Source organism: Lepisosteus oculatus, chromosome 25, assembly GCF_040954835.1.
Source record: "Lepisosteus oculatus isolate fLepOcu1 chromosome 25, fLepOcu1.hap2, whole genome shotgun sequence".
In the NCBI taxonomy this organism is placed as follows: domain Eukaryota; kingdom Metazoa; phylum Chordata; class Actinopteri; order Semionotiformes; family Lepisosteidae; genus Lepisosteus; species Lepisosteus oculatus.
Window position 1 is genome coordinate 11,295,091 of NC_090720.1, and position 26,115 is coordinate 11,321,205.

The window sequence follows — 26,115 nt, forward strand, 5'->3', positions numbered from 1 at the left end:
TACTGTAAAATAATACTTTATTATCAGTTATAATATTAATGGTTGCTATTTTTTCAACGTTTCTTTTACAGACTTTCAGTAAGCATTTGTGAAGGTGCAGCCCAAAGTACTACAGTACTTCAAAAAAAAAAGTATTTCCTCAATTGATTGTGAGGAAAATTGATCATCTTTATAACCAGCCAGCTCCAGTATAGAAAATCCTAGAAGCCCAGGGCGTCATTTCCGGTGGAATATTCCAGCTAAGATTAAACTTTGCCTTTTAAGAGGGGGGCTGAACATCCACATCCAGTTCTGAAAGTGTGCTCCTACGCTGTCGTGCTCCGGGAGAAACCTCGCCTGCACCTGGAGACCCCACCTGCAAATTCTTCCTCCCGCTATTAGCCAAGATAAAACAGAAACGATCAGAGTCGAGATATTGAAACACAGTTATTAATTTTTATTAAATTCAGCAGCAAAGTCAACTGAGAACATTTCCCTCCAGGTAAGCCAGATGCCTTATCTAATAGTTATTTCTAAGAGGAGCTCACGCTTAAAGCGATCGTTTTATAATGTCATTGTTGTTGCCGTTATTTCGGTTTCTTTCATTGTCCAGTTGACATGCAAACCCACTTTCCACTACTTTGGGTTGTGAAAAATGTTGGAAAGGGTGGTCAAAAAAGGGGGGCTCGCTCAGAAAAGAACACGATGCGACGTTGTTTAAAATCTGATCAATGTCGGAAGGTTTTGGTCAGGAAGCTCGCTTTCATCAGGGGGCGATTGCAGTACAGATTGACGCGCATTTCTGAGCGTTAAGGAATTACTTTCTTGCAATTAGAGACGGGATTTGTGGGGTGCGATTTTGTTTAATTATTATTTTTTTAACCAAGGCGGGCACGTTAATGTGCTTCAAGATCTGTGCTCTTCTGTCGCTCATGTTTTGCCATTTTTACAGCGCGACGCCTACGGGCTCCTCGGATACTGTCTGATCAAACAAATCGTGCCCCCCCTTCCGCGTCGCTGCTTTCTCAGGTGGTCTCCGAGCCCGAGAGAGACTGCTTAAGCATCGCCCACGAAAGCACGCTGTAAAACAGCGAAGGCACAGCTCCATCTCGGCAACCTGTTACAGGGAGTCCAGTAACGACACGACGTGCGACGTGCTGCGCCACAAAGAAAACGGGCTGTAACGAGGCTGAAGAGAAATGTGAAAAGTTCTGAAAACTCGGTCATTAGGCTTCACTTCAATCCTAATATTAACAGCCGCGCCGAGGCGGAGACAGGTCGACTCAGGGGGGTACCCAAATCGATGACTGTACTTTGTTGCCAAAGACGGAAATAAAAGCAAACAGCGCCGCGCTGCTTTTCTCGTTCCGCTAACGTGGAACAGATTTGAACATTTCTGATCTCGGGAGAAATAAAACCCTAACTGTAAATGGGAGTAGTGCCTCCCCCCCGACCCCCCCACTCGTCCTGTGGAGCCGATGCAAGAAAGTGACAAACCTCCATGCTCTTTAAAAGAGCCGTGCACACAGCCTGCGGTCCTACGCACTCGCGTTTCGCAGTTCAGAAGAGATGCGAACGGGGTCTGCGCTCCGTCATGGAATTTTCTGTTGCGCTAGTCGCGACACCGCCGCTACCCGTGAGCGTACACAGCGCCACCTCTAGGTGCTGCAGTGCGGTGGAATATTCTGGAATATAAGTCTTCACAACGACCTTCTGCCGATCTCACCTGGCCAGGTGTGAGCCACCTTCTTGAAAAGAAAATCGGATTAGGAATCCCCAAATAAAAAGAAATTAACTAATAACTGCGCGATGAATAGAAATCATTATCATTTACAAATAAAAATAAAAATATTCTTGACCGTTCGGTTTAGGAATTTCATTTCTCGCATTCCCCATTCACTTACATTTCCCCCCGAACAAAGTCATTTTATTTCGTGAGCGGCTGAGCTGTTGTGTGCTACACAATTAGTGAGTCCGTTTCGCAGTGTCTTAGTTTGCGCAGGTGTCAAATTTATGGATTTATATCATAATCGATTACATATTGAACAGTTTTTGTCACATCGATATTCCAACACAAACATTGTTGTCTGAACTTTAAGGATGAAATTGCTTGTTGTCATGTCATTGTTGCTTATATATTGTAAGTAAATTACCCTCCTGGGATGAATTAAGTATTTTGAATTGAATGTGCACTTCCAGTATACAGTACTTTAGTCAGTCGCGTTTCAGTAAAATTGTTTTTGAAATAACGGAAGAAGCCTTTCAAATTTGAGGTACAGTATATTAAAGCTGCAGACGCCAACTTTCCAGTATCACTGGACATGTACATATTAAAATATATTCACATTAACAAAAAATGTCTCTGCTCCTCCATTGCTCCCCTCATTCCTAACGAGGAGAAGAGGTAAAGGCTTCAAACTGGTTGACAAGGTAGTGTCCTTACCATTGTACTCCAGCTAAGTACTCTTAAGTCATCTGCTGCGTCTTGGAACAGAACCTCTGTGAAGACAGACCCCTGAAATGCTTTTCGTCTTCCCTGGCAGAGCTCATCCGTAGTCACATGTTTTGCAAGTTCATTATTCTGCTAGAAAGGTGCAGTAGGAGCGTGGTAACAGTCAGATAGTCTGTGCTATTGAAACCGGAGGTCGAAGCAGGGGCAGATACTGGGGTTCGTCAGGTGGGGTTTTTTTTATGAAGAGGGAGCTTGGCTGTTTTTCCAAATTAGCAAATGCATCCATTTCTAAGAGACAGTATTGTAGGATTCTGTCCCCCAGATTAAACAGATCTCTGACCTTCTGCCTGTTACCTTTAGCCTTAAGCGCCAGCAGCCATGTCAACTTGCAACTCCTAACTGGCAGCCCCACTGAAGCTCAGCAGGTGTGAGCCTGGTCAGTATCTGGATGGGAGACCTCCTGGGAAAAATTAAGGTTGCTGCTAAAAGAGGTGTTAGTGGGGCCAGCAGGGGGTGCTCAACCTGCAGTTTATGTGGATCTTAATACCCCAGTATAGTGATGGGGACACTATACTGTAAAAAGGCACTGTCCTTCAGATGAGATGTAAAACAGAGAGTTAGGACCTCAGTAGTCATTAAAAATCCCCATGTGTTTCTTGAACAGAGTAGGGGCATTACCTTGCTCTCCTGGCCAAATTTCCCCCTCACCTTTACCAGTCGTAGCCTCCTTATAATCCCCATCTCTGAACTGGTTTCATCGCTCTGTTCTCCTCCCCTCTGAGAGCTGGTGTGTGGGGAGTGTTCTGCGCACTCTGACTGTCATCGCATCATCCAGGTGGGGCTGCACACTGGTGGTAGTGGAGGGGAGTCCCCATTACCTGTAAAGCACTTTGAATTGTCCAGAAAATTGCTTTATAAGTGTAAGGAATTATTAATAAGTAGAAACTTGCTCTCTCCTCTCTCCTTAATGTAAGGGGGGTAGGTTTCCTTTCTCTCTCATACATGGCCGACAGAAGCTACTCTCTCTACACTCTTCCTCCCTCCTTGACTAGCACGTCCACCTGTAGCGAGCTGGCAATAACCTCTAGTGAGCCTGCAAGCTTGCTGTTCTGCCTTTCCTTCTGAGCTCATATACAGTACACTGCTGGGCAAATGGGAGAATCACTGCATTGGTATCAGTAGAGTGGGATCCTCACAGCCTCTTAAAGAGGAAAGAGGAGGATGGCACAGAAGACAGATGGACAGCAGTTGAACCCCTCTAGGGAGCGTTTGGGGCAGGAGTAAGATGGGGGAGCTCAGTGGAGAAGAAGCTCAGAGAATACAGGCAGTGAGCTGTCACGGTCATCATCCCTCCTCTAGAGGCCGCTCCAACCTTTTATTATGAGTTTCATTGGTACGCGCACCTGTCTCCTGTTTAACCCGCCACTATATAAGTTATGTGCCTCCGAAGCTCTGGGCTCAGTATTGGAAGACGGACATCTGAAGGTCCGCCCATCCACCGGGCTCAGGAGCAGTCCAAGGACGAGGCCTTTTCCCCCAGGCGTCCTGACCATCTGAGTCCGGGGCTCGGAGCGCCTTGCTCCTTCATGGTTTTATTTTCCATGTTCCTGTCTTTTCCCTGTCTTCGTCTTGGATTGATCTCCCGGCTACCTGGACTTTGGACTGCGCCGTTTTTCCGTTTTAGACTCCCACCGGACTTGTTCGCCTGCGCTCCCCCTCGCACCCGCATGACCATCGGCACCGCCCCCTGTCAGTGCTCCCGTCCGTTCCTGACCGTGTTTTCCCCGCAGCCCCTTTCCAGTCTCTTCTGGTTTATACCGTCTGCACATGGTCCTAAATCCGCACTACAGGGGAGTCAGGACCGGCTCCCGTGACACGAGCACGCCCGAGCGGGACCAGTACGGCGGGCTATCCCAGTAAGAGACCAGGTAGGACTGGCAATGGCGTGAGCAAGAAAAGCCGTGAAGAGCAAATCCCAAGAGTATTCAAACCCTTAAATGCGGGGGATTTGACTGGCACAGAGTTGTACGTGCACTGAGACATTTCTGTGACCAGGGGAGAGTCTGAACTGGCACAGCTCTGACACGAGCATTGAGGCAGGCACCCCAACCAGCCATCACAGGGATGACATCACCGGGGCCCGGAGCTGTTTTATCACCAGAACCAGATGGTGAAGAGAAACTGATCACCTACTGCATATGAACCAACCAACTATAGCATCACCCAACAGGAGTTGCAAGCGGTGGTCAACATGGTCAGGCTTACCAGGGCGGGGGGTCTGGCTTAATTATACTAGAGAAATTGAGTGAAACTTGCTATGGAGTGTGCCTTCCCCCATAGGGCTGCCTGGATGTGCTCTATCTGCCTGGAAGTGTGGCTATTCCTAGGAGCATCTCATACTCCTCCAGTCCTGTCCCCTCTGAGGACAGTGAAGTGCCGTGTGGTTCCTGCTAAGGATGAGGCCTCACCCTTTTACTGTAAACCCTACGACTGATCTTGTGTCCTGGTCTACACGAGGACAGAGAAGATGAACAGTCCATTTCCATGGCTTTGAAGTGTCTTGCAGCGTCCTGCCCCTAGTGTTGGACTGCTGTCTGACCTCTCACCACTTACATTTCATGTAGGTTCACTCGTGGAAGATTCCTTTCTTCCTCTATATTGTGCATGTGCACCCTCTCTTCACTGTGTCTTCCACCCTACTTAGCACACCCACCTATAATGAACAAAGGACGTAAATCCTAATGAGCAGTGCAGGCTCATCTGCGGCTGTTTGCACACTGGCCTACACCACCAGGGGAAAAGGAAGGATTGCTACACTATATAACTCTCATAAGGTCCACTTATGAATAGTGGTGATGCTTCTTAAGGTCATCACCAGTTGCTCATGACTACGATTTCTAGACCACAGCTCATTAAAACAAAATCAACCGAATCATAATTAACTAACACTTAGAAAGGTTGACCTTGGAGACTGGGAAAAGACACAATCATTTCTTAGCACAGTGTAAGTGCAATCCTTTCTCCCCAAAACACACAAGGTAAAAATGCACTCATCCCTGCTTTACCAATATGAGAATAGGAGAATACCAACAGCACCAACAGAGCTGATGCATTTGGTAGAAGCAAAGTAGTGGTCTGCAGCTCTTTCATTCCTTGGCATCTGAGTGGCCCCTGGCTCTGTCAAAACTATTAAGGGTTCTGCAGGGTGTTTGTGTATTTTGAAGTTTAAGAAGCAGCTAAAACAGTTAAGTATCAGTCGGTCAGCTAGTAATTCCTGGACCGATATTCATGTGGTGCTTGTCCTCTCTTCCAGTCACCGATAGTGGGTCCGTGCAAGATGACTGATTGTTACTCCGTAACAGCTTCTTTTCACGGGCTGTCGGGCTCCTCAACACCCTGGTACTTACTGCACCTACTCCAAATTTGGAAACCTAGTTCTCTTTTGCCTAATGTCAGGCATACTGTCTGATGTATTCTTTGCACAATTCTTGCACAATCCTGTAAAGTAAAATTGCACTCTGCACATTGCACTTCATGTACCCTGTACCCTGTCAGAAATGTCTGTGTCTACATTGTCTGTAGCATTGTCTTGTCAGTGTCTTGTCTGTATTTGCACTGTAGACCTGGAGAACGATATCTCGCTCCTCTGTATACTTGTACATGGCTGGACTGACAAATAAATTTGAACTTGAACTTGACCTTAAAGTGCTGTTGACTGCCTGCTGTCACTTGCAGAGCTGGGTTAGTTGTGGCTCAATGCCAGTGTCATTCCCATTTGACAATGTTTTGTCTCCGGGTCTCTTAAAATCCAATTGGGTCATGCTATGCGTGACCGAACCATTTTTCCTGGTGATATCACTAAGTTAGAAATTGTATCCTTTTTGAGATTAAATATAATAATCACTATGAATAAACTGCTTGCGGGCAAACTCACATTTTAAATGACAGCCTGCAGAGAAGCCTCTTTCACATGTTATTATTGGAACATGTGCAAGAGCAGTTTCTCCCTTTTGGCCCTGAGCCCTAACCTCTAGCCCACATTGCCCATAAATTCTGCACATCTTACATAAAGGGTTTGAATCCCAGTAACAAGATAGAGCCCTACACACTACTTTCCTCTGCCTGTCAACTTCTTTTTAAAAAAAAAAGCATTTTTAAGTTCAAGTTCAAGTTTATTTATAGTTTAGTTTATACAAGTATACAGTGGAATGAAATATCGTTCTTCCTGGTCCACGGTGCTATTACAGACACTGTACATTGTAGACAGGATACACATTTACAGAATAATACAAAAATTACATCATACAATATGCACTAACACTGGGGGGAATTTCAACCCTGTTTCTGGAAATGGGGTGGGTGCAACTAGGTACCAGGGTGTTGAGAAGCCTGACAGCCTGTGGGAAAAGCTGTTCCAGAGTCTGGTGGAGCTAATAATAATAATAAAAAAATAACTAGCATAGAATTTAATTTGACTTGGGGAGGGATAGACTGATGTAGTTAGGTCTAATTCTAGTGACAAAATGAGATGACAAATATATTGGGTTAGTGCGCTTAATACTTTGGCTGTGATTTGTCTGGACGAGGACATGGCAGTTCTCCTGAAAAGGATCCCAAAAAACACCAGCACAGCTTTTGAACACCAAGCTGAGACCAAGTCAGTTCAGCCTCAGGTTTTCTCGAAGTGAGCAGAATGTGGGTAGAGCACAGAGAGAGTGAGAGGCTTCGGCGATGCAGGCTGAAGGAGGGAGACTGCAGCAAGCAGGAGTAGGAAGAGGGAGGAAGGGACAAGGGCGGGGAAGAGGAACAGGTAACAGGTTGATTCCATGCTTGTCGCGGTTGGCATCCCTCCCCCAGGGGGCGCCCTTACCCCTAGGCACTACTAATTTTAGTTTAACCCCTGATTGCTTTCCTAGTGTGTTTAATCAGTGTTTTATTAGATAAGCCTAGTGCTTCCAATGCTCTAGGCTCAGCCTTGGAACAAGGACATCTGAAGGCCCACCTACGACCAGAGTATGAGGAAGTCTGAGGGCATAGACCTTATTCCCAGACGTCCTGACCTCTGAGCCCGGGGCTTGGAGCGCCTTGTTCCGTGTCTGTCAGATGCGGTGTGTTTCCCTGTTCGTATTCCCCCCTTCCGGGGATTTTAATCAATCCTTGTCTTGATTAATTTCCCGGCTCTGGAGTTCTGGACCGATTCCTGGCTGCCCCTTGGACCTGAATGGATTTGGATGTTATCGGATCTTTCCCCCTTTTCACTACGACACCACTGTATCACTATTGTCACAGTTAGCCTCGTGTGTCTTCCCCGGAGTCCATCTCCTGAACTTTCCGGATAAACCGCCTCGCACGGGGTCTTAATTACAAACCCACACGGGAGACTGAGCTCCCCGTCCTCCCGTGACAATGCTGAAAAGAAAAGAAAGGAAACGCAACGTTTCGGCCGTAGAGCCATCTTCAGGTGTGAGCAATTTTTATATTTTCAGTTTACATTTCGAATAATATGGTCACATTTTCAAATGGAAGTTATGAACTGCGGGGGTGGGGGGGAGTCATCGATTGCACTTGTTCAGTGTTCTTGGAAGGGGTTGACGATACCAGGAGAACTGAAAAGACTGAGCTGAAAGCGTGGCAGTAGCAGAGTGGTGGAAAGTGCAGGTTGAAGGAATGAGCAGGAGTCTCTTGTCCTGACTACCAAACGACGGCAATACAGTTAAGGTCCCAACAACACCGGAGGCGAAACACGTCTGTCTGCCACAAAGCAAAACTCTGGGTGCTAGAGGAGACCCGCACAGCTAAGTGGCCAGCCAGGCAGTGGAGGCGCAAGACTAGAATCTGACATCCACCCAGTTTGGTTTAAACAAACATAATTTCACTGTAGACAACAACATCCAGGAATGGGTATATTTAAAAACTTGTGAACCTGAAGGAGGTGTTTGCATTTGATATATAGAGCGTATTTCATAAAGATGGTGATGAGATAGAGTTGTGGGAGATCCCTCCCAAACGTCAGTTAATAACTTCCATTTTAAAATGTGACCATATTATTTGAAGTGTAAACTGAAAATATAAACATCTGCTGTGCATTTAATACTTAACTAGTTGTGCTTTACATTGCTCATTATAAAGCTCTTATTCTGTTTGTGGCAAAATTTGTGATCCTCTTGATGTTGGATCTGTACTGTATATACTGTAGTATTGCAGTTAGTAAGGTTTTGCAGAAGATCTTACAATAACATCTTTTCATTTCAGCTGCTGGTCTCAAAGTACATAAAGGGAAGACAAGATGTTTATAGTGATTCCTCACTCTGGTAAGTGTTTTTCTTGTTTTGGGTGTGTGTGTTACATTTGTTCTAAAAGTTACTAAAAAATGTCTTTGACTACGTGGTCTAGTGATGGAGGATCTCTTGGCTGTATAGTGTCTTTTAATCGCTGCTGAATTAAACATTGATTAGGTGATTTTCATTAAGAGATGGTGTTCCTAACAAGGCCAACAAATTCGTATGCAGTGAGGTACAGTGATTGACTTGCCTCTAGACTGCACATCAAATGACCTTTTGTTTGTTTTTCCAGCTAGCCAGTTATTGTCATCGCCACGTCTGTGTACCAGGCTGCGAATTTGATCTCGTCTCTAACTATCAGGCATACATTCCTTACAGTTACCATGCGACATGAAGCCAGGACATTGTCATGTTACCAGATGCTAATTTTCTTCTTTTACACTATAAAAAAACCTCTCCTACATCTTTTCACTACAACTAATAGATTGTTGTCTTATGATTTTGGTTAACCCCAGGAACATTTTCGAGGTATTTGGCCAATTTTCCCCAATGGTTGATGTCACTCAGTTACAAACACATTGAAATCATCCTACAGTTCCTTTTTATTTTCGTGGTAACACTTCTTACCTGTCTTATTGCCATTATTCAATTCTCTGTTAGTCCTCCTGGTGTTATTCCTGATGAAAATTGGTCTTTTTTAAAAAGCTACAGCTGCACACATCGCCTGAAGTGATAACAAACGGTTTCCTATGAGTGAACTTACGTAAACTGATTCGGTAATCTGGAGTTGTTTGTCTGCTTCTTTCCTCCTTTTCAAAACAGTTACCAGGTAACAGCTGAGTGCCATTGTGAAATGCAGCATCAAATGCTCCAGTCTCATTAGGCAGGTTTCCAGAATAGGCACATGAGTACATCATGATACCCATCAATGCTCCTGTTAATCATTGCAGAGGTAGCAGGCGCTCTGAACCTTCTGGAAGAAGACTCAATGGGGTGGCTCCAGAGCTGGAAGAAAACGGGCTCTTTGAATTCAGACATTCGGAATTAAAGTTCTTATCGGTATCAAAAACAGAATCAATTAGACATACACTCTATACTGTAAACCCCCTTGTCACCGGCCAAGTGACCAGGCTTGGCTCAAAAGAAAAGAAACTCCCAGAAAGCAGTCTTCAAATCCAAACAAAACCCCCAAAAAATAGGGATAACCAAAAAAAAAAAAAAAAAAACCCTCACAGGTGTACTCTCCACACCTTTCCTCCAAGGCACCCTCCTCCATACTGAGCTCTGCCAGTCCCTTTTATAGCCCCTCCTCTTAAAGGGACTCGCTCACATTTTCTTAACAGAGATGAGCAGTTTGCTCAAAATAAAGTATTTAACCATGGCAAAAAAACTTATACATTTTAACAGAGTCATGCAACCGTGATATATTCACTTAAACAAAACAACTAACCTTACATCGGTTATTTATAGATGGCTCACCAGTAACCTTTCCCTTTAAGATCATTTGTGTGAAACTACAAACAGGAAAGGTGACTGGTGGCCATCTTGAGCAACACAAAACAATACTCCACTGGGGAAACACTGCAGTGATTTTAGGGAAACAACAAAAAGCATAAGTGTCATTCACACTTCATTCGTATCACATACACACTCTTAAACATACCAGAAGGGTAGAGGGAAACATTGGAGTATTTCACATTCAGTAAAAAATGAAAAATAACAAACACTCTGTCACACCCTGGTTTAACAAACTCCAGATTTAAAGGACAGAGTCTGTCTGTGGCGTGATGGCTTGAGTGACTGACTGATAAGTGTGAGGTCAGGTGTTCAAATCCAGCAATCGAGATGAGTTTTGGGGCGGAGCAGTGGCTCTGTGGCTAAGGATCTATGCCTGTGGCTGGAAAGTTGCTGGTTCAAATCCTGCAGCCTGCAGCTGCTAGAGGAATCCTACTCTGTTGGGCCCCTGAGCAAGGCCCTTAAACCCAGCTGCTCCAGGGGTGCTGTAGAGTGGCTGACCCTGCGCTCTGACCCCAAGTTCTCTCCCTGTCTCTGTGTCTCATGGAGAGCAAGCTGGGGTGTGTGAAAAGATGAATTCCTAATGCAAGAGATTGTATAGGGCTAATAAAGTGATGTTAAAAAAAGGAGAATTTTTCTGTAAAATCAGAAAATCCTGACTTTCCCTGCAACGATGGGGAAATGCACACATTAAAAAAACAAAACTTGGAGATTTCAATGTTGTCCTATAGGTCAATAGCTTCTGTTGGTTGAGTTTTGTATGCTTTAGTGAATTTTGTACGATATATGTATATGTACTGAATTCATGCTGCTGGCCATACCTGTCATCTATTTTTAGACATCCCTATCTGCGTTCATGATAAAATTACTTATCACTTTAAAACCAGCTAGACCAATCAATCATGTTGAGACATTTTCATTCATCCTTAGAAGCACAGTCCCGCCGTTAGGCCCTTTCGAATCTTGGCTCGTGCTCAGCATCCAATCCTCCATCACCTCTGCAGTGTGTTAGCTAAACTGGTGTGAGCGCTGTTCACTTCTCCAGTCACTCTTTTCAAAACTAGTACAGATCTTCTGCATCTCAGTTGGCAAAATGCGAGTCGAGGTTTCTCCCGAAGTGTATCGCGTGTACTGTATATCAGAGCCTCTATTTTATCTCTCTACCATGTTCATTAAGATCTTGCCACACTACTGAAACGGAGTTTCTAACAATCGTTCAGGAGGAAGGTTAGACCCTAACCCTGCATGCTTACGTATATAAGCCTTGCACCCAGGTCTTCGCTCTGCAGATCTCTTTCACGGCCCTCCTGCCTCCCCGTCTGCATCCTTGCAGCAGCTCCCTGGCTCATTCCTCACAATAGTGAAGGGGGGGAGGGTTGGGCAGCCTTATCCCTGTGGCTGCTGGGCTGCCATTCTCTCAGCTAGGCTAATCATGCCAAATATGCTCTACATATGTGAATAGAAACATTGCATTACATATATCGCTCAACGTACGTTGCATTCATTCGGATCTAACCTAACCATTGAAACCAGTTATCCCACTGACCTGTTTTGACAGGCTGTGGCTTCTCCACGATCCTGTATTGTCTAAAGTGGTTGGAATATTGGTTGGATTAAAGTTTAATTAGATGGCATTAAGTAACCAAAGGTGATTGCTGTGCAAACAGAGCTGTGCTCTTTGCAGATGATTAAGTAGCCAACCCCACTTCTCTATTCTGGTGTACAAAGAGCAGAGTTTGGCCTGAGCAAAGCACAAAGAGCACCTCTGATGATGCCAGTGGAAATGAAAAACACTTAACGCCAGCTGGAGAGTAACACTGGCTGCACACTAAAGCATTGTCGGTTTTCAGTGGTAAGCAGAGCAGATAAAATACACAAGGTCATGCATCCTTTCCCTTGACCATGATGTTGGTTTAAGAGGCTTAGTTATTGTCGCATAAGGAGGAAAAGCACCAGTAGGATTATTAGGGAATGATGACTTTATGTTTATCACTTAATAATCTTTGTATTAGTTAATCTCAAAACATTGGAAGCCCATCACATCTTCTAAATTACTTGTTCATTCCAAAATTCCTTGGAAAAGGATTTCTTTAGCTATGGTATTAATCAGTTAAATGATAAAATGCCTTTTATTCACCGTTACCTATAGTTACCTATAGTTTTGATGCATTGCCTGAAATGAAGCAATTTGCACTGAACACATTGTTTCTCTTTACTAGGAACAATTTCTGTAATTACCATGGCTATCAAAAGTATTCACCCCTTCTTGGACTTTTTTACATTTTATTGTGATTCTGTATGGAATTATAATGTATTTAATTGGGAGTTTTTGCCATTGAATGACAGAAAACACTTTATAATGAGTCAAAGTGAAAACAAAATTCTACAGCTCCTCCAAAATTAATTATAAATAGAAAATAACTGATTGCATAAGCATTCATCCCCTTTGAGTCATTTGGTAGAGGCGCTTTTGGCAGAAATGACATCATATGTCTTCTTGGATACATTACCTAATACTTATGCAATCACTTGTTTTGTTTTAGATTTTTAATTAATTTAGGAGCATCTGTAGAATTGTGTTTTTGATTCGACATTATAGATTGTTTTGTGCTGATCAATGGCAAAAACTCCCAAATAAATACATTATCATTGTACATTATAACAGTTCAATGTGAAAAAGTCCCAGGGGGTGAATACTTTTGATAGCCACTGTAAATGGGTCTTTCTGCATTTCACTGTGTGCTTATGTCAGCAAACTAAAGATGGAAGTGAACAACCACGCTGCTAAGAGTTTACTACAATTTAAAAAAGAGTAGAACTGCTGAATTAAAAACATGCATGCACCTTCAAATAGAAAAATCATATTGCAGTTTTCATGTTATTTCCACTTATGCTGTGCACAGAAAACAGGGAAATTCTGCTCAAGACCACGTTCGTATTTTCTCCTGACGAAATTGCGACGTTGCTCATTAGAATCACGTCTGATCTGCAGGAATATTTTCGAAGGCACCCTGGGAGTTTATCATGGTTTATTCCATGTTGAAATTCCCTTGGGGAGGTGTGTTTGTGCCTGAAGTTTTGCTTCCCTCAAAACTGTCATCAGTGTGTCATCACTGCAGCAAACCACTACTGACGCTGTTACCTTGTCCATGGTCTCCATGGAAACAAACAGTATAACAAGTCATGCTCAGTATGAGACACCATGACTGGCTTGTCTGATTTCCAGCTCTATTCATTATTAACACTTCAGAACTCCCTGTTTTTTGTGCATTGTGCTCAAAACCTTCCCAGCTGACACCTCCCATCTCTCAAGGGTAAAACTTGGCCAGATCTACCCTCCCTTGTCCTTTGACCCAATCCTCCTGTAATAAAGGTTGATCTCTTCAGAGATCAAGTCGATCTCTTTCCAGGGTCTTTTGGATCGGAGCTTATCTGTCTTTTTTTCTGGCTGGGGGGGTTCTTCCCCTGTCAGTTTCTCGGGCTTTTGAATGGAGTCATGATTCCTTCACTGAATGAAATTGCATCAAAATTGGAGAAATTTACCAGCAGGTAGGTGATAAAAGTACCGGCTACCAACAGCTACCAGAAGAAGCTTTTACTTTGGAAAAAAGTATTGGAGTCCAGTGGTGTTGCAAAGGGATCTTTAAACTTTTCTTTAATTTTCCATGCAGTTACAATCTAATCGGCCATTCGGTTTTGCAAGAGAAAAGCCGAGCGCAAAAAATTAGCAGTGATGATTCTTTGCTGAGATGTTGAACATGTCTCCCTGATTTACAGTGGAAAATCAGGTGATTGATGTGTGTGAACATGAAATTGTTTAAAAATACCTTTGCAGTGGTCCTAAGCCAAGTGGATTTTTATGCAGGACAGTTAATTCTTCAGTAATATCGAAATCTGCATGGAAAGGTGGAGTGGAATGGCTTTATGCTTGTACTAGACTGAATGTATATCCAAAATGAGTAGATTGTAAAAAGTCACCTTTCAAAGCTCTGTTCTTCAGAATCCTGTATCTGTTTCATTATATCCTTTTTTTTTAAAATTTCTAACCATTTCTTTAACAGACCGGAAAGAAACAGATTAAAATAATCATCGCTCTCCTCCCTTGGAAAAGCACAAAGGAGTTTAGGGATTACACCATGATTATGGAGAATGAAATCTTTTCACCTACTGCTCTACGGCCCTGTAAGGCAGTATTGCATCACTGTTGCAGTGCATTGTATGAAGGTCACAACTGCTGCAGCAGTTAAAAACCAAAAGCAACAGAAGCAATGGAAGATCTGTTTTAAAAGTGTCATGTTGGCTTGTGCTGTGTCTCACATACTGTTTTCTTTCAGATGAAGAGTCACTTGAGACCGGCTGGCTATGGCATCACGCGAAGTTCAGGGTGCAAAACAGAATAGTAGGAACATGAATTTAACCCTTCTTAACACATAGACCTTACGTACTTAAACCCATTAAGATGTCTGGGAAAGGGGGACATGTAAGCTTGTTCTGGTTGTTAATGTTAAAGAACAGGACATGGAAATGTGCTTATCTGTTTGCCCTCACTACCGTGAACAGGAAGCTTCTGGTTCAGGATGGCAGCTCTTCAGTTGAAGGAAACCAAGGTCAAAGACCATGAAGAAACTGCTTAACAGCAAAAGTGTCTAAGATGATTTGCAGGCCTGTGCTTCTGAAATATGTTTGTCAGTGCTTTGGGTACGTGTGTCAGGATTTAGGAAATAATGCATCATTATTTCCAAATAACGTACTGCAGTCATTTTGACCTCTCATGCACATGTCTATTCACAGACTAAACATAATTTTAATTTTAAAATGTTCCACTTCCAATTCCAAAAGGCACAGAAAACTGCACCGCTTCCAGATCACATAATTAGAGAGAATGGGACCAAATCTGACAATTTATTGTTTTTTTCCTCACCGGTACGTTTCCTCTGAAAGTGCCAGTTAGCATTCAGCTGGACATCCCACCTGGTCCCTCACACCCAGATCTGCTGGCTGCGCACAGGACCTGCTGGCTTTTCAATTCAATTCAATAGATTTTTTATATAGCACCTTTCACAACAAGGTTGCCCCAAGGCACTTGACAAAGCTGTGTGACAATACGTGACGTATATAAGTCTGCCTTCTTCCCATGGAAGAGCTTGAATGACCAAGAACTGTTGTCCTGGGTCAGTCAGGCCGGAACAACCCTTTGTGTTGTGTTTCCCGGGAAATGAGAATATATTCCCAAGCAGGTGAACGCCTGAGACCTGACAGTCCAGTGAGGGAGAGACTGCGGAGCAACTCTGCAGTTACTAGTTTACACTTGACACTTACTGCTGACAGGCAAATTCCTTACTGTGATGTAGATAGAATAAAGTATTGTATATTTACAGTATTGCAGAGAGAGAAGATCTAGATATCTATTGTATATATACTCCAACCTGTCACATCTGCTTATTATAGTTGAATTAATGATGGGATTTCTCCCACACAAATTGGCAAACTTGTCTAAAAAATGTACAACCATTGACTGCATTATAGGCAGTTTTTAGCAGGTGTAAAAACACACAAAGTACTCACCCATGCATCTTTCAGAAATGCTGGGCCATATTTCCCCAGGGTGCGCTGTGACCAAACCTGGCGGTGTGTGGGCAAACAACCTGTTCCATAATAGTGGAGTAAGTGGGACAATTTTTTAAAGAAAACAGGTCAGCTACATCTGTAATGTGATAAAAAGTAACTATCTTCAGTGTGGAAAAAGTCAAAAATAAGATGAAAAGAGGTAATCGTTTTAAATAAACAGTGCTTATTGTCTGTCAAGACCAGTTATTTCTGTCCACGCGGGGTATGTAATACCTTTATAATAAGTAAATAAAATGGAGAGATAAATCAGAAGAGTGCTCTTGGTGAAAACTGCTGGTGCTGACCAATCTCATGAGCCTCATTCAGGCTGGTGGTAATAAAGACTCGTGCTAACTGTGTGCTTCTGGGTCATTTTCAAGCACTGTACTGGATTATTAATAGACTGGCCTATTAATAGGCTCTTTCTCTCGTAAAGCTGCGAGGCACAGTGTGAGGCCGTTTTTGGCTCGGTGTGCGTGGGCTTTTGCCAGATGGAAGTCCTTCCAGCTCCCAGTTGAGGAGAAAGTCATTTAAAAATGAAAGGAAGGGAACCGTTCAAACAGCTATAACAATTACTGTCCAAGATAACTGCTGTTTCTTGTGACAAACTGAATGATTTACTTGCTATTAGAGAACATGTTGAAGAAAACCATGTTCAAAAGCCATAATGCAATGAATGAATTATTTCATTCTTTAATTAAATCTTCCTGAATAAAGCTTAAAGTGATGTGACTAAAGCACTCACATTTAATGGTTGTCCTGGGAATTCAAAGGGTCTTTGAGTTTTCGGATTCCCAAAGCCCTTTATGAATGGCATGAGCATTCGGAGGGCCATGTCTTTATAAACTATGCCTCAGGAATTTAGCATGGGATGGTTTGGAAAAATGTCAATGCTGTATGATATACTTTAGATTGGGTGGCATGGTGGTGCAGTGATCATTATTACTGCTTGCCGCTTGCATTGCTGGGTTCAAGTCTAGACCTGGGGTGCTGTCTGTGTGGAGTTTCGATGTTCTCCCTTTGCTGGTGTTGGTTTCCTCCCACAGCTCAAAGACATACTGGTAGGTAAATTGGCTCCTTGGAAAACGTCCCCTTGAGGTGTCCATGTGTGCCCTGTGATGGACTGGTGTCCTGTCCAGGCCGTACCCTGCCTTGTGCCTCTTGCTTGCCAGGACAGGCTCTGGCCTCCCCCACAACCCTGAATGTGAAGAAGCAGTTAGAAAATGGAAGGATGAATAATTTATATTATAGTCAGTATACCAGGAAATAAGCTCAGAAGGTCCTGGGTTCAACCCCAGGTAAGGGCAGGTGATGGAGCTTGCTCTAATTCCTTCCAGATGGCTCCCAGGTCCACTCAGCCTGCTTTCCAAATGAGTACCAGAGGTTAATCCTTCTGGGGGGTAATAGGAAGGCCGGAGTGTGACCACATCACCTCCACTTCCAGTGTCGGATGTCTGAGAAAAATGTTGCCCCTTGCTCCCCCTTCCCCATGGGCCTTTATGGCCTGAAAAGGGACGTACCTACCAGGAAACAGATTAGCTGCTTTCTACCCTGTATGTTCAGAAGTGCTGCTTTTACAAAAATGTAGTGTGTAAAAACATATTAGTAGTGTTGTGGGACATTATGTTGAGAACAGTTGTTGCTATTACCAAAGCATTAACATTATTTTTCACATCCTCACTTTGTTAAGGATTGATCTCCACAGCTCTGATGACAAGTGGTTTCTCTGCCCTCCCCCTGAGAGGAAACTGCCACCAGCCGCGGGGTTTGTCTGTGTCAGACTTGAGCGGATGTACAGAAGCACTCAACCTGTTTGCAAAGCCGTTTCAAGTTCCCAGAAAAAACAGATACATGCACACGCAATTGCTTTGTCACACTGGCAAACATATTCATCCTTGCAGTGGCACATCAGTGCAATTTCAGACAGCCTGGCCCACTATAGAAGTTAGATTCTGTCTGCATGAGAATCTTTTCATTTGCACGAAGAAAGCAGTCTGTGTCTAGTACTAATGTGATTCTTAGAGACGTCTGTTTGGGATTTATATGTTCACAGCATGCTTATTACTTCAATTTGTTGGTTTGCTGTTCCTTGAATGGAAAGTCTAGCTTTGAAGTAAATACTGTAAGAGACATGGCTTCCCTCTTAAAAAACAGTGTTTATGTTCTGTGGCATAACCTGAGATTCCTGTGGTCTCTTTGTGAAGGCCTGTGAGGAGGCGATCAACACAGAAACACAAAACTGATGTTAGGGAAAAACGCATGAATGGGAGTATTGTACATAGAACAAAGATTGAGGGGAAAATACTCCATACACTGTCACGTCCAAGCAAGGAACATCAGATCCTAATGTTTAAGTACCAAAGACCTGCTGTTTTTTAGGTCCATGAGCTTTCTGTGGTAGCAAAGAACGCAAAGATGATCACAGAGAAAAAAAAAGATGAATTGAGACATGACCCTGGCATCTTGGAGTTTGGAAGTAGATGTGAATGATTTCTTTTTACCTCCTTTGAAGATGAAAATGGAGGTTACTGGGTGGCAAATAGTAAAACATAGGCTAGTTGTTTTTCTTCTTTTATTTTGCGTTATGTCGAACTTTCAGTCAACAACTCTGTCATTGAGTTGAAGTACTTTAGTTAAAGACTCACGCTGGCTTCCCAGTAACTCTCCCCTGTGGCCTGTCTGGCAGTTCGTGCCACTTTCCTCCCCCTCTAACTCAAGCCTTTCCTTGGTCTCAGATGTTTTCCAGTGCGCAAAGCTGCTGCTGCTCAACAAGCAGGAGAGCTGGGTCAAGCTCAGGGAGTTTGCCCGAAAGAACGCCGCCAATGTGCTCTCTGTGGCCAACATGATCATGGGTCTAAGTTCCATCCTCTGCAGTGTAAATGGGTGAGTTGAAAGTTTCTGGATCACACTTTCCAGATAGAATAGCTCAGTCTTCTTTTTCTTCTGTTTCATCTTGACCTTGATGTACTGTATACTGTACGAGGTAACACATTAACAGAGTGATTTTCCCAGCCACTCTTGGAGCTTAATGGTTGACGGTACTGTGAATACTTCAATGTGGAGGTTTAGTAACAACAGGGATAGGTCCTGACAGGATAAGAGGGTCTTTCTGAGTTGCATGGGTAGATGAAAATACTGAAAAAAAATGTGACAACAAAGCTTAGAAAGTCTTGAAAATCTTTCCTTACCAATTGTTTATTGTTTTTGCTATTGTTTACCGTTTACAATATTGTGGGTGGATTTTAAAACCGTATAACTTTCATGTGTGAAACACCTTGTGAAAATTGCAAAGAGGCATCAAAAATGCTTCCTACATGAGCTAGATATGTTTCTTTTGCTAGCATGTAAGACTTCTGTGATAAGTTTCTGTTTCGTTTATTAATTGGTTTACAGTGCTTTTACAGTGCAAATGCTTCATCACAGTGTCACATATTTCTACAGTTCTGTACAGCACTTTATTCTGATTTTATCATAGTTGACCCTGGCAAACAGTTTTAAAGGTGTCTTGATGCATCTCCTCCATTATCTGCCTACACTACAGGAAAAATGTTCAAACAATTTTTTTTCCAGTGAATTCAGTGAAGGAAATCAATCATTAAATGAAAGGTGGTGTCAATTGTAAATGTAATTCCTTTAGAAAATAAATTTCAGGAATGTAGCTTTTATGTGAAAATGATGATCACCTTCTATCACATTTGATGCTGTTCTGGCAGGATAAAGCTAAAATCAGTTTATAATGCTTTACTCAACATTTATAACCTGATTAAAAAAGGTCTGCTGATGCTATTTTTTCGTTTGTATTGATATATAATGACCTGCCACTGAATATTATGTTTAAACAAGAATCTGTCATCTTTCCATGCATACAAATTCTTATGAATTTGAACAGTAAAGAACATATTATTGGATGAATATCCAGCGTGTGTGGAGAAAGTCAGATTGAGTAATCCAGCAATACAGTTGTCTGGATTGAAGATCATTTCATCTGCAGTTGTTTGTTCACTCAGAACATTTTGTACCGCTTTTTTTTTTCCATTTCCAGTGACCAGATCTCTGCCTGCTGGCTGGTCCTGATTGGCTACCTCCTGGACCTGGCTGATGGAGCCGTCGCTAGGCAACTGAATGCCTGCTCCGCTGTGGGTGAGTTGAACATGTTTTTTCAGTTTTTGCAGTCAAAACGCCAATCATCCAGGGAGGTGGGAGTACCTTGAGGAAACTTGAACTGAAGCCACTTGGGCAAAAAACATGCCACTCAAGCCCTATGTAGTTCAATATTGATTACGCTATAGCAGACCTCGTGACAATGTGACCGTTGTGGTTCTGCGCGAGCTGGTGTCCTCGCCGCTCCACCCCGCCGGTTCGTCCTGCAACACCTGGGCGTGAACCTGGGTCTCTGGTGTAACGCCACAGGGAACCAGCCGAGTGAGCTAAAGGAGACCTCCCCCAGCCCAGGCGGCTGAGGTCCCTGCCACGCGCAGGGAGGGCGATGACGTCACCGTGTCCGAACTAGCTCTGCTACAACAAGGTACCACAGAGCACTGTCACAATCAACAGTCCATCTTTTTGGAAAACACCTGCTTCACCTCATTCTGCATGTAGTGGCAGAACAAAGTTAAAATGATTTTTTTTTTTTATTTAACATAGAGGGTTTTCCATCTAAGCGAAACTCTACATATTGGCAGTAAAAAAAGCCATTGAGGACGAGCAGAATGATCATGTAACGAGCTGGACACGAGAAGAGACACTGGCAGTTGTCACGATCGCAAACCCCTCCTCTTAAGGGCGCTCCAGCCCCTCCTTGTTTGTTGTTCATCTCCCGCACCTGCTCCCTGTTCCAGCCCCTTTTCTGTTCCCCCTTAAAAGCCAGACGCTGACGCCAATCCGGGCTCTGCATTGGTTCCTGCATCATGCGAGCCCGGGACCTGGATGAGCCCGGCTCTGTTATGCTTTTAGTTTCTGTTTCTTGTTCCCATCCGTGCCCCCTGCCGGCCCCGACCCGGTTCCCGTTTTTAAATCGTCTGTCTCGGATGGATCGCCTGGCTTTGGACTCTTGCCCTGCTTTTTGGATTTCCCCTTCGTCTCATCCCTGGATCGTTTGCCTCGGCCACACCTCCCCCGACCTCCAGCGCTCCATGGACACACCCATATTCCCGGATCTTGCATGACTTTTTCCCCAATGTTTCCTCACTCAAGCCCGGATCGCGTCGTCTGCATAGGGCCCGGAAAGAACTCTTTCGTGACAGCAGTTTAGTTGGATCATACCGAGTTAAAAATAATCCCAATGAATCATTCGCAGGTGCACCACAATGCATGACTGACCATACATTTCTGTGGCCATTGTGGCCATTGTTGATGGACACATGACCCAGTACGTGGGTTTTGTGTCAATTGGTCAGTCACTTTCCCATTAACCAGGCTAATTCCAGTAGGATTACAGACTGATTGTGTGAATAATACCAGTACTTATGGGCCTCCACATATCTGGAATTGCTTAAATCTTTGACCCTTAGCTAATATCCCCAAACAGAGCAGGAGTTGCCGGCTTTGCTACTCTGCCAGCTCTGTGTCCAGAGATGAGTTACCAGCACGAGTTACCGGAATGTTGTTTACAGAGGAAGATGACAGTGTGTGCTCAGGCGAAGTGGAAATTTCCATTGCTCTGTCCCCACCCTTTCAAGCAGGGGGTTAGCTCAGTGAACACGTAGGGAGGGGCCAAACAGAGGCTTCTTTACAAAGAAGGCTGGAGTACTCTCAGAGCTGGAGCCAAACCAGAGCTGGCATAAAACTCACAGCGTCCACACGTGCATTCTAACTGCTTCAGCAGCCAATTTCAAAGGGAGAGTCCATCTTCATGTCACGGCTTGATCCCATCTCTTCCATTGCATTCACTTGGAATGATGAGAAGGCATCATTTTACTGTGCTGCAGTCCCAGCGATCTTGATGAAGTGGTATTGCAGGTGCAGGATGAAGAGAACAGACAGGGTCTGAAAATTTCACCTAAACCGTGTAAAAGTGATCCAAATGACCCATGCTGGGGGAGAGTCTGTGCAAATTATTGAATTCTTAATCAATTAGACTCTAGTCACAAAACTTTGGTTGCAGATCGCTGCAAGATCCACAAACGTAAAATAATACAGATGCTATATAAAACATTTTTTATTCTTTAAAAAATGTTGGTGTAATAGTTGCCTTTCTCCTAGAAGCAAGATCAATTAAGCAAATTCAGTGCCTGGGCAGCTTGCTGTTTAATAGGCCCCGTGACTAAGCGTGCTGGGTTAATAATCTGGGTTTTGCCAGTTTCTCTTAGTGTCGCTTTTGTTTTTGGTATAGGCGCCAAGCTCGATGATTTCGCAGACTTCACTACCTTCGGGATCGCCACAGCACTGCTCTTGCCAAGGACCAGCTTGCTGGACAGCCTCTTGTGCATCTTCTATGTCCTGGCTGTCTTCGTCCGCCTCTGCTTCTTCTCCAGCGGTAAGGACAGCGCCAGTCTGGGGCCGACCAGCCAAGTAGCTCAAGTTTGCCTGTTGCCTGATTGCTTCCCTCCTCCTGTCCCTTTCTGTTCTTTCTTTGACTCAGTGCAGATTCTCACCTGTAGAGTTCTGGCAGGGGTGTATCTGTGTGTTAGGACTGGTATTAATGAAACCATCTGTAGGATATCTCTGGTTTCAGTGCCTTGTACTGTTTGATTGTTGTGGTTTGCATCTTCTATGGTGAGCCTTTGTAGCAGGTTATACTGGTAGATCAGGGTTTCTCAACGTAGGCGTTACAAATTAGTCACTGTGCCGTTTAGGTGGGTCAGCACAATCCTCTTTAACAAACTGAAATTTCCTTCTACACAAGCATGTTTTCATAAAAGCCTTTTAGCACCAAAACCTGTTATTGCCTAATATAACAAGATTATATTGAGGTATTATTAGGCAATAAGTATTAACAAAGAACCTGAAAACAATTAGGCAGCAAAGGTTTGGCAACTTTGTTCATGAGCCAGAATACCATCTTCACAAAAGTACGATCTTCATTTAAAAAAGCGAAAGAATAAAATCACTTGGCTTTTGACATTTCAAGTACTGCTGACCTTCAAGAGCAGCTTATTATTATCCAAAACAATGAGAAGCTGCCCTGCCATTTTCAAAGAATCCCTAAGTGTGCTTTGGCTCAAAGTGAAAAAAAACAACAACTCTGAATTGTTTTTTCTACAAACTGCTTGTGTGGAACAGGTTTTTCAGGGCTTCCTCACACAAAAATGAAACTTCCACAACTTCAGCATCCAGAGGGAAACTTGAAATGCTGCCTTTCAAGTACATGACCAATTTTAATATTATTTTGTGTATAATAAGATTATACTTCATTTTTAGACAACAGTGAAGCACTTAAAAAGAAATGAACTCAGAGGTGAACCATAACTCACGGAGCTGACACCAAAACTTAACCTGGGTCCTGGACGAAAAAAGGTTAAGACCGCCAGTGGGAGATCAATGTTTTTTTTCCTCAATTTAAATCAGATCAATCTGAAAGAATTGATTGCTTGGTCGGTTGACTGATTCATTGATTGGTTTGTTGGCTAATTGACTAGCCAGATGGTGCTCAGTTGGTAGATTGGTTAATTGATTGGATGGAATAGTGGTCAGCTAGTTGATTGATTGATTGATTGATTGATTCTACAGGAATTCCCTTTACGTACCGGGGCTTGCCATGCATCTACTCCTCGGCCGTCCTGGCCTGCACCTTCCTGCTGACAGGGGGCAACATGGTCATCCTCAGAGTCACTGCTGTGGCCATGATCCTCTTCATGGTAGATCAAGGCTTTTACCCCCACGACAGAGTGCTGGAGTCCCAGACCTGGAAGAAGATGGTCTTTGCTGGAGGTCAGTAGAGAAATAAAAAACTTCGTTGTTATTGTGGCCCTGGTTGGTACCATCTTCCACACTCTCCTCCTGAAGGGCGTCCCGATTTCCTACCAGTCCCAACAGGCACACAGGTACTGTCCTGCATCAGCCATAAAACATTGTAAATTCAGACCAGTATGGCATAAAACCTGTTTCTGAGTCATGCACAAGGCTGAACTGGTTGTGCTACACTTGGGTCTCTGAGAGGAGGAACCTAGTTTTGTCACCACATGCGGTCACTGTGCTGCAATCATGGTAATTGAATTAGAATATTTTCTTTTTTTTAATGCTGGTTTGGTTTTGATTGGTATCCGAAAGATAAGAATTTGAAATAAAAATGCGTTGTGCATTCCTGATTACAGCAACTGATTTTTTTAGGAGAACTTCTAAACCGTTCTTCAGCCAGCCTTTTGTGTCCCACTAACTGGAGCAGACTGTGTTTATGACATCTGACATTGCAATCTCTCCTCTAAAGAGCAGAGCTCTTTTATTTGGCGGCCCTTGAACTAACCTACAGTTCTTTTGTTTTTTTCCATTTCTTCACAGGAGTTTTCATGGTTTTTTGTGTATCTTCCTTCCTGACTTGCATTTACTACCTGCTGTGGTCAGTGTCCTATATCCTGTTTCCCACAGCCCTGTGGAGCTCAAAGGTTTAAGGGAAAAGTGACGCTGAGTCTCAGAACTGGTCTCCAGGCCTGCAGAGGGGCTTAACTCAGCTAACTCAACCAGTCTCAAACCTCCTGTTGCAGCCTGGGGGGAACAGATGACCTCTCTTACTGTAAAGAAGCAACTTGAGACTGTTTTTTTTTGAAGTGATAAACCTCTTCTTGACCATGAGAACAAGCAAAAAAAAAATCAATCAAACTGTGTTTGTGTTTCCGAAAAAAATTTAACTTGCTTAAATTGTTTAAGGGACAGATCCTTTCAACCCAGTGAAATGTTAAACTGATATTTATTTTTCAAACTGGGAAGTAGATTCATTTCCCTGAATCTGTCCATGTTGTGACTCGGCTTTTGTTCTAATGAATAAGAAATCCGGGCTTTGGGAAGTCAATTGTAAATATATCTTGTTTCTGTTTGGATCAAAACCTTTTTCAGCCTTTCATCAGCCTACAACTCTTAAACAAGGTCTTTGAAAGGACTTTCAGAACTTGTAAACTGAACAGAATTCTCACACAGATAAGAAATTTTGCGTTTGATTGTTTTTAATAAAGACGATATATTAATGTAATATAGTGAACTGGAATATATAGTCAAAATATATAAATTGTGATTTATTTTCTAAGGGTTATATATTTTATTAACAGTGATAAGTAAAGGATAGAATTGTTTAGTCTTGTATTTTTTTGATGCGCACTTTTGAAAGTGTTGACAGAACTAGCATGTTAATTAACAATGTCGTTCCAGCTCTATCTCATCACAGGCAGTCATATGTAAAACTGAATTCATAGGTAATGCCATCCTGATTCAGCAGAGGAAGGAAGTAACAGTAGGTTCCAAGATATGACTAGGAAGATTCATATCTTTTTAACATAGGAAGAAGCCTGCAGTTCTCTACTTAACGATGGGATTTTCCTTGAACACCGATGTGTACAATGTGTCTTTCAGCTGTTTCTGCTTCATTTTCAATAATTTCCAGCATGAACAGTTATGGGTATGAAAGCAACTCTCACCAAGTGTTTCAGCATCTTCATTCTACTGTATATCTTACTTGTAATGGGTGCCATGAAGAAAAGTTAAATTGCTGCTTACAGAGAGAAACGATCTAAAGGTTTGATTTTTCTGCCTTATCAGATGAATGCAGATCGCGCTGTTGGGGTTTAGATTTCTCTAACTTTTACACTGGTCACTTCATCACACAAGACTCTTTTACTCTAAAACACGTTGACTGCCGGGACGTGGACTGCTACGTAGTATTGTCCGGAGTGTCAGGATTAACAAGGGGAGCTGTGGCAGTATGGGAGCTGGAAAGCTCCAAGGTTGGAAGGTAAAAAGGAGGAGGAAATTCCCCAAGAATCTCAGCAGAGGAGCCGGAGGTGGAAGCCTCCCTGCAGCGTGGGGAGATGAGCTGGAGAGTGAAAACCAAAGCAAACGAAGGTGAGCTTCTGGAGCTTCATGAAGATGACATCCAAGGAGTACCGAGAATGGTGGCAAACTGCGACTTCAATGTTGCAGGTTTCAGCTGATTATCAAGTGCTGGGGGAGTGTGCCAACCCAGTCTAAAGATGATTTTGGCCTCTGGTGTCGTTCTCGCACAGAAATCTTTGAAGGAGAAGTTACTGTAATCATGTTTGTGGGAGATGCACTCTCTACTTTGAAACCTTTATGTTTTTACTATGTGGATTTCTGAAAATAAAACAACAATAAAGGCATATGGTATTTGCTCCAGAA

At 43.2% G+C, this 26,115-nt stretch overlaps 1 protein-coding gene and 1 long non-coding RNA gene across 3 annotated transcripts; one reads left to right on the forward strand and one right to left on the reverse strand.

Annotated features, from left to right (window-relative positions):
- Positions 1–1,670, reverse strand: LOC107075509 (uncharacterized). The gene is made up of 2 exons (XR_001477026.2): positions 1,477–1,670; positions 1–374 (listed from the first exon to the last, which is right to left on the reverse strand). It is a non-coding gene; the product is annotated as an uncharacterized lncRNA (long non-coding RNA).
- Positions 370–26,115, forward strand: tmem269 (transmembrane protein 269). 2 transcript variants are annotated; one of them, XM_015336841.2, is made up of 8 exons: positions 370–481; positions 8,684–8,742; positions 14,562–14,626; positions 18,570–18,717; positions 19,877–19,974; positions 22,166–22,309; positions 23,503–23,703; positions 24,271–26,115. In XM_015336841.2, exons 3-8 carry the CDS (start codon positions 14,590–14,592, stop codon positions 24,378–24,380), a joined length of 738 nt encoding a protein of 245 aa, XP_015192327.2. In that variant the 5' UTR covers positions 370–481; positions 8,684–8,742; positions 14,562–14,589; the 3' UTR covers positions 24,381–26,115. The 2 variants fall into 2 exon arrangements, with proteins under 2 accessions (XP_015192327.2, XP_015192328.2); XM_015336842.2 differs by lacking the exon at positions 14,562–14,626.